This window comes from Gekko japonicus, unplaced genomic scaffold, assembly GCF_001447785.1.
Source record: "Gekko japonicus isolate JY-2015 unplaced genomic scaffold, Gekko_japonicus_V1.1 scaffold4163, whole genome shotgun sequence".
Classification (NCBI taxonomy): domain Eukaryota; kingdom Metazoa; phylum Chordata; class Lepidosauria; order Squamata; family Gekkonidae; genus Gekko; species Gekko japonicus.
Genome location: NW_015171625.1, coordinates 96,064 through 105,129, shown reverse-complemented (window position 1 = coordinate 105,129; position 9,066 = coordinate 96,064). Strand labels below are relative to the sequence as shown.

General features: G+C 48.1%; 1 protein-coding gene across 1 annotated transcript in view; it reads left to right on the top strand.

The window, feature by feature from the left end:
* Nucleotides 1–1,379: 1,379 nt before the first annotated feature.
* Nucleotides 1,380–9,066, top strand: part of LOC107117788 (solute carrier family 12 member 7-like) — a 56,204-nt gene continuing 48,517 nt past the window's right edge. The window contains exons 1-5 of the mRNA XM_015419954.1: nucleotides 1,380–1,461; nucleotides 2,137–2,321; nucleotides 3,812–3,912; nucleotides 6,045–6,149; nucleotides 7,598–7,766. Of these exons, the coding sequence (XP_015275440.1) occupies nucleotides 1,380–1,461; nucleotides 2,137–2,321; nucleotides 3,812–3,912; nucleotides 6,045–6,149; nucleotides 7,598–7,766 (642 nt within the window). The remainder of the gene's footprint in view (nucleotides 1,462–2,136; nucleotides 2,322–3,811; nucleotides 3,913–6,044; nucleotides 6,150–7,597; nucleotides 7,767–9,066) is intronic.

Sequence of the window (9,066 nt, the reverse complement as noted above, 5' to 3'; positions counted from 1 at the left end):
TAACAGTTTCCACCAGTTTACCCGGTATTAACGTCAGACTGACTAGCCCGGCCTGTAATTTCCCGGATCTCCTCTGGAACCCTTTTTAAAGATGGGAGTGACATTAGCTACCTTCCAGTCCTCAGGAATGGAGGCTGATTTTAAGGAGAGATTACATATTTTTGTCAGGAGATCCACAAGTTCACAATTGAGTTCTTTCAGAACTCTTGGATGTATGCCATCTGGGCCTGGTGATTTATCAGTTTTTAAGTTGTTTATCAGTTTTAGGACCTCCTCTCTCGTCACCTCAATCTGACTCAGGTCTTTCAACACCCCTCCCGAACTCAGCGGCTCTGGAGTGGGCAAGCACCTCTCATCTTCCACAGTGAAGACGGAGGCAAAAAATGCATTTAGCTTCTCAGCCATTTCCCTATCGTCCTTCAGTACTCCTTTTACCCCTTGGTCATCCAAGGGCCCCACTGCCTCCCTGGCTGGTTTCCTGCTTCTAATGTATTTGAAGAAAGTTTTATTGTTGGTCTTTACATTTTTCGCTATATGCTCCTCATATTCCATTTTTGCCTGCCTGACCACAGACTTGCATTTTATTTGCCATAGCCTGTGTTCCCTTTTATCAGCCTCACTGAGTCTAACTTTCCACCACTTAAAGGAATCCTTTTTACCTTTTACAGCTTCCGTTACTTTGTTTGTTAACCATGTAGGCTTTTTTCTATACCTATTTGTGCCTTTCCTAACCCGCAGTATATATTTTTTCTGAACTCTAGGATTGTAGGATTTTAGGATCCCTGATGTAATATTACTATCTTCTTTGTGGTCTCTCTGCATCACACCTCTGGGATATAGTGCGCCTGCGCCGACCTTGATTGGTTCTTCTTGAAAGCGAAAGGAATTTTCACGCTGGCCCCACTGCGCATGACCAAGGGAGGGGCATGACAATCCCACCAGCTCTCTTCTGACCACCGTGCTGGTAGGATCTTCCCTGCTTCGGTCAGTTAAAAAAAAAGGTCTTTTAGGCTTATTCCTCGTTTTCTTCGAAGTTTTTCGTTTTCTTCTTGTATATTTTTGTTAAGTGAAAGAATTTTGTTTTTACGGATTTATTTCCTTTTTGAACTCTGTTATGTGTGTGTCCCCCCTTCCGGCCTATGGCCAAGAGGTGGGGTTTCTTTAAATGGTGCCTTAAGTGCGGCAGCAAGATCACCCCCCCAGACGGACACTCGCTTTGTCATTTGTGCCTCGGGGAATCACACTGAGTGGACTCTCGTGCTCATTGTGCCAGGTTTTCGAAGCAGACAAGGAAGAACAGAGCTGCCAGACTTCGTGTTGCGCTTTTGGAGGTAGCGCTTTCACCGATGTTGTCACAGGACACTTCAGGGCATACGTCGATGTCGACTGCCACCTCGGCATCGACGGCTGTGCTGTCCCCGATATCGACTCACATAGATGTCGACCGCCTGATGCTGAAACGCTCGGCCCAGACATCTCAGTCCTTAGCCCATACTCCCTCCAAAATTTGCAGGGAGGGCAAGGACGATCAGCCAGCCAAGCATAAAAAGCATAAGAAAACTCCCCCTGTGCAATCTCCGCTGACCCCTCAGAGGGCCTTGGAACCGAATCCTATGGGGGCTGCTTCCCTTGACTTTTCGAGCCGAGAGCAGCCACAAGGTGTACCTCAGTCGCCTTCGCTGCGTCCTATCCAGCTCACTGACTCAGAGCACATTATGGACTTGACACAGATCTCCCAGTCTTTCAGAGTCAAAAGTCTGCACGCAGACCACGGAGCCAATGCATTTGTCCATCCTTCACATCTCCGACCTGATGATTGAGACTGACCATCGGCACCGATCCACCCACCACCACCGCTCTCCTGGGACCAACAGCAGTAGCAATACATGTATGGGGCCTATCCATTTACAAGCAGTATGCTGTGGTTCCCACCCCAACCAATGGAGTGGGACCGTCAGTCCACCTCTTCATGTCTCTCCTGGTATCGAGATCCTCCATTGACATGGGAGTTTGTGAGGCCTCAACCATCGAGGCCGACGGGCAAACCTCCCAAGCCGTTGTACCCGACAGTTACAAAGTTTAAAGAACCATCTAATCCAACTCCATCGATACCGATGTTACCTATGTCTTTTCCAGAGTCATCTGAGCACTCCACCTCTTCAGACGCTTCCTCCCAGTCAGGGAACGAAAACCCCGATCCTCTGGTGGAACCCTCTCCACCTCAACAAGTGGGCGATGATCTCCCAATCTCCCCTTCGGAAGACTTAAAATCCTACGGAGATTTCATCAAGCGGATGGCTAACACGCTCACTCTGTCTATGGTACAGCCCCCGCCTACTGTGACAGACTCCGTGTTCGATATCGTCCAGTTGGACGCCTCTATCCTGTTTGCCTTACCGATGACTTCAGTCCTCCTTCAGGCAGCTAAAGTCCCATGGTCTCACCCAGCATCTACCCCCGTCTCGAGCCGGAGGGTAGATCATATGTATAAGGTGCAGGAGCAGGGTGCTGCATTTCTATTTACCCACCCTAAACCTAATTCTGTCGTAGTCACTTCTTCCTCCAAGGGCAGACGCAGTCCTTCCACCCCCTCTGAGAAAGAAGGAAGGAAACTTGATTCGTTTGGAAGAAAAATTTTATTCTACAGGAGCACTTGGCATCAAGACCTCAAACTATACAGCATGTATGGGGAGATATCAGTTTGCTCTTTGGGAGCAGATGTCTGAATTTATTGCAACCCTCCCCAAGGACGGTAACCGTCAGGCTCACAGGATTCAAAAGGAGGGAATGCTTTTGGCTAAGCATCAGCTCAATGCAGCTAAGCACACATTGGATGCGGCCGCCAAAACACTGACTTCAGCAGTTACCCTCCGACGTCACGCCTGGTTACGTTCTACTGCCCTGTCGCAGGACACCAGGACTCTCATTGAGGACCTTCCATTCAAAGGTGAGGGCCTTTTCAGTGCCACGACTGATACGGTCCTGCAAGACCTAGACAAAAGTATAAAGATGTTATGAAATTTAGGAGTCACGGTGGCTCCTAAACTATCCAAAGCGAAATCCTGGAACAAGCCATGGTCTTGCAGATCCTCTCTTAAGTCGTCCCCAGAAGCACAGTGGCAACGCTCACCCGCTGTGTCTTCCTGCCCTTATGGACACAAACCAAAATTCTCTTCCATCTCTCAGCCTAAGGCTAAGACTTTGAAAGCTTCCAAGCAGAGCCTTTGACTCCTGTCGTCCCACCCCTACCCACCTGTCTCCCTATCTGGCTGCTTGGCAGCGAATAACCTCAGACCGGTGGGTACTTTCCATCATTGATACCAGTCCCGACAGCACAGCGTCAACATGAGTTCTACTCCCGGTATTTTACGGTCCCCCAAAAAGACAGAGGACTCCATCTTATTATGGACCTCAGGGGCCTCAACTAGTTTATCTCCTATCAGAATTTCCAAATGACAACACCACCACACTGTGTTACATGAACAGGGAAGGTGGGACAGTGTCCAGGGGAATCTGTTGATTGGCCTGGGAGATTTGGACCGAGTGTCAATCCCGGGGCATGTTCATTATTGCTGCTCACCTGCCAGGATTGCTTAATGTGCATGCGTACTTTCTGAGCAGAGGAGGCGCATCCTTCCACGAGTGGAAACTCAACTGGGCGTACCTCCAACCAATTTTCCACAGATGGGGTCACCCAGAAATCGATGCGTTTGCAACGCGTCAGAACGCGAAGTGTCGTCTGTTTCTGTACCAGGGCAGGACAGGACCCACTGTCTCTGGGGGACGGCCTTCTGTTCCCATTGTTCCACAGGCACATGTACCTGTTCCCACCAATTCCTCTACTTACCAGAGTGCTAAGCATGAGCATGAAGGAACAATCTCAATGCATCCTCGTGGCACCATGGTGGCCACGTCAGCACTGGTTCCCGACTCTACTCCACATGTCCCGGGGCACATACATACATTTTCACCCGGCACCAGATCTCCTCCAGGAGGGCAGAGTGCTTCACCATGATGTACCACACCTCAAACTCACGGCGTGGAGGATCCCCTAGCACAGCTCAAAAACAGGATAGACCTTGTTCTGTTGAACTGTCGGAAGCCAGCTACACGCACTTCCTATGAAGGGAAGTGGAAGAAATTCCTGTTTTACCTCGAGTCGTTGGATTTAACACCACCCCCTACAGACTTGAGGGTAGTTTTCGGATTCTTGTTGACCCACCTGGAATTGGGTCTTAGTTGCTCCTCTTTAAGAGTCTATTTAGCCACTATTTCCGCCAATCATCCTGCGGTGGATGGCTATTCCGTTTTTTCTCACCCGCAAACGAAGCAGTTTCTGAAGGGTCTCACTCGCCTCTTTCCTCCGGCTCAGGGGCCAACTCCCTCCTGGGGCTAGTACTGAGGGCCTCACTTGCCTCTTTCCTCCGGCTTAAGGGCCGACTCCTTCCTGGGACTAGTACTGTTCTAGTACTGTTTTCTAGTACTGTCCAAATTAACGGGCAAACCGTTTGAGCCACATCTAGTCTACAGCTTCTCTCGTGGAAGACTGCTTTCCTCGTAGCCATTACCTCAGCAGGACGAGTGAGCGAATTGTCTGCACTCCGTTGCGATTCTCCGTACTTGGTTTTTCACCATGATGGTGTCACCTTGGCCCCGGATGTCTCTTTCCTGCCCAAGGTTGTTTCCGAGTTCCATTTACGAGCGGACATCGCTCTTCTCCCCTAAAAGCGACAAGGAACGCCATCTTCATACTCTAGATGTCAAGAGAGCCATACTCTTCTGTCTCGATAGGACAAGGTCATTCCGTCAGTCACCAGCTTTGTTCGTCTTCTATAGAACACCTGTGCAGGGGAAGAAGCTTTCTTCGCAACGTCTATCCAAGGGGATTGTGGAAACCATCAAACTGTGCTACTTACTGGCCAAACGGCCACTTCCGGGCGTGCTCCATGCGCACTCTACCCACACAGTAGCCACGTCCACAGCCTTCCTGAGAGGTTCGTAGCTCACTGACATCTGTCAAGCAGCAACCTGGGCTACCCCCCACACATTTGTGAAGCGTTACGCCCTGGATGTGTGTCTTCATCAACGTTTTGTGGTGGGACAGGCAGTGTTGCAGGCGGCGCAAGTCTAGGACCTTCACCTCCCCTCCTCCAGGTAGGCCTGTTTTTTCCTTGCTAATCTCCCAGAGGTGTGATGCACAGAGACCACGAAGAAGATAAACAGGTTGCTTACCTGTAACTGATGATCTTCGAGTGGTCATCTGTGCATTCACACCACCTGCCCTCCTTCCCCTCTGCTTTCAGTCCTCTCCTTTTTATTACTCAGAGACTGATGGCAGCGGTCAGAAAGAACTGGTGGGATTGTCGTGCCCCTCCCTTGGTCATGCACAGTGGGGCCGGCGCATGACTGAGGAGCGGGCGCGAAAATCCCTTTCGCTTTCAAGAGGGACCGATCGAGGTCACCGCAGGCGCACTATATCCCAGAGGTGTGAATGCACATATGACCACTCGAAGATCATCAGTTACAAGTAAGCCAACTGTTTTTATACAGCCACATGGGATATGGTCAGGGATAAGTGTAACGTGGCTTTTATATAGGTAACCATGTTATAGCTTAGTTTGTCCTGTGGTCTCATCTATGAAAATAAGTGAACTACAGAAAGTCTGATTACATTCTGGCTTTTGAACCACATAGGATGTGGTAATGACTGTAACGTTCGATGAGCTTGGTATCATTGGAAAGAGAAGCAAATGAATTTGAATGTAATTATACCTTTTAATTCTTCACTGTGTTCAAATACTGCCATGTGTTAGAAAAGATTTGAAATTTTTCTCTTGCAAATTTAAAGTCAGGGGAAATAAGGTTTTTAAGAAATGAGTTACAAAGGTGTGTCATTTGGAAGAGAATTTTAGTGACAAAGATTTGTAATTTTGAAAGAATTATAGTGTTGTCATCTATAACAAGCAAATAATAGCATTTTCATAAATAATTGTGTGGGATTAGAAAAAGGTATGCTTGTCTGATTAAACCTTTCTCCTTTTAAGAGCTGAAAAGGAGTGGGGAGACGGAATCCGGGGGCTGTCCTTGAACGCTGCTCGCTACGCTTTGCTTCGGGTTGAGCAGGGCCCTCCTCACACCAAAAACTGGAGGTGAGAGTCCGAGGAAGTCTACTGTTTAATTAAGACCGCTGAGGAAGTTGATTTCAGAAGAGGAAACCCTCACATGTGGTTGTAGGTTTCTATTTAGAAACTCTCTTTTCCTCTGATTATTTCTCTTAGTGTTGGAAACATGTATTTGGATGAGTTTTTTAAAGTTTCAGTTCATAAGTGTTGGATTTAGCCTGTACATTGCAAAGTAAAACGTACAGTGATCTGTTTGCAGGTTTTCTCCTTCTAAGTTTTTTGTTCCCCTTGACCTCCTCCCTTGCATATCAACTCCTTAGCTGCTGATTTTCGGTCAAGAGATTATATGAATTCCCATCCCTGCAGCCATTTTATCCTATACTTTTATGTTTTGAAACATCTTTATTTTTATGTATATGCGTGTGTTAATATGCATCCACACACCCACACACACTGCAGTCTTCATTCTATACTTTATCTTCCCCTTTATCATCCCCTTATCAGCCAGTTTGGTGGTGTGGTTAAGTGCGCGGACTCTAATTTGGGAGAACCGGTTTTGATTCCCCACTCCTCCACTTGCACCTGGCTGGATGACCTTGTGCAAGCCGTAGTTCTGATAAGGGCTGTCCTTAAAAATAAAAAAATAAGGGCTGTCCTTGAAAAAGAGCAGTTTCTGTCAAGAGCTCTCTCAGCCTCACCTACCTCACAGGGTGTCCGTTGTGGGGAGGGGAAGGGAAAGGAGATTGTAAGCCGCTCTGAGACTCCTTTGGGTAGTGAAGGGTGGGGTATAAATCCAATCTCTTCTTCTACTGAGCCAGTTTGGTGTAGTGGTTAAGTGCGCAGACTCTAATCTGGGAGAACCGGGTTTGATTCCCCACTCCTCCACTTGCACCTGGCTGGATGACCTTGGGCAAGCCATAGTTCTGTCAAGAGCTGTTCTTGAAAAAGAGCAGTTTCTATCACAGCTCTCTCAGCCCCACCTATCTCACAGGGTGTCTGTTGTGGGGAGGGGAAGGGTAAGGAGTTTGTGTCAAGTTCCACAGCCAAACAAAAGGAGTACATGCTTATCATAAGGTTATACTTTATTGTAAGAGCTATAGAGGCAGTAACATCATCACTGTTAGGAATGGCTACGTTCCTACAAGCATAATGGGATGTAGGGTATTCGTACGCACCCCCACCCCTAGGCCAATCAGCCTGACTCCCGCTCGCAGGAGAATGGGGCCCCAGGCCATTAAAGCCAAAGCTGGGAATCAAAACTAATCCCACGGGTAAATGATGGGAAGACACTACACAGGCAGCTTGCAAGGTCAGAGATGATAAAGAACGAAGGAATGCGGCAGCAGTTGGTACACAGGTCAAGCAGATGCGCTCTTGCCCATAAACATCGTGGCAGCGTAGCTGACATTCTGCCCACCCTTTGGGTAGTGAAGGGCGTGGCATAAATCCAATCTCTTCTCCTTCTTCCTCTCCAGGCCTCAAGTCTTGGTTTTGCTGAATTTGGATTCAGAACAGTTGGTCAAGCATCCGCGGCTGCTTTCTTTCACCTCTCAATTGAAAGCTGGGAAAGGATTGACCATCGTGGGATCTGTGCTTCCAGGAGTATACTTGGATAAATACACGGAAGCTCAGAAGGCTGAGGAAGTATGTAGTAAGAAATAACCGGACTTTTGCATAGTCACAGACTGCTTTCAGATCCATGTGGCATAGTACGGATTATCAAAATCTGCACTTTATGTATATTTATGGGCTGCTGTAAAAGTTAAGCACCGTTTAAGTACTGATGTTAGAATATGCTAATTTCAGAATTTTGGCGCACTTGTGTGGACACTGGGGGGCAGGCGTTCACCCTGGCCCACGGGAGGCGTGGCGTCCCCCAGCATTCCTTTCCCGGCCCCCGGCCCTTTGCCCACCGGCCCTCCCTTCCCTCCCTCTCCTGCTGACATTTCTCTCTTCTCTCCCGTTCTCATCGTTACGTTTCACTACAAATGAGGCTAACCCAGATAATTTTAAGCCAGACATCAAAATGAGAATTTGAAGCTGGTTTGAAAACCGTGGTTAGTGTTAGCCTTGTTTGTAGGCTGTGCTGGACCGAGGTGGGAGGAGGAGCTAAAGGAGGCAGGAAAGGGGAGTGCATGCCTTTAATGCAGGCGAAGGGGCCTTTTTTCTTTTCCTTAATTGACTCATCCCTGATGTTTCAAAACAATTTTCATAAAGATGGCATAAAGATCTGTACAGTGGCCGTGCAAGGCCATAACCTTGTGTTGGCTTGCTCTGTGTGCGATCATCAGACTAGACCCAGGCTTAAGTCCCCACGCAGCTATCAAGCTCACTGGGTGGCAACTGGGCTGCCTTTCTGAGTTCTTCTGAGGATAAAATGAAGGAGAGGAGGACCATGTATACTGGCCAGAGTTTCTTGGCAGAAGAAATGCCACATGTAGGAGAAAGATGTCATAGGTAGATAGAGTCCTATAGTAGCACCCTTTGCATCGAAGATTGGCTAAATTGGAATGTTTTGTCTTAAACAGATATAAATTGGACCGAAAAGGGGGGGGGTGTTGCACTGACTTCATCCTGCATGAAACTGAGAATTACGGTCGATTCATATGTAACAGTCTAGCATAGTGGTTTAAGTGTTGAACTAGGACCTAGGTTCAAATCCTTACTCAACTGTGAAACTTGTTGGATGACTTTGGGCCAGTCACCCTCTTCCAACCAAACCGACCTCACAGGGTAGGTGTGAGTCTGAAACAAGTCACATACGTTTGCTGCTATGCAGGGGTCATTTCGTAGAAAAAGAGCTGCAGGAGCTCATTAGCATAACTTATTAGCATATGCCACCCCCCCTGACATCACCGGGAGTGTGCACCAGCCCCTCTGACAGGCAGAAGCACCTGGGATCCATTCTTTCCCCCCTCTCCCTTCCCTTCGCCTCCAAGTCAGG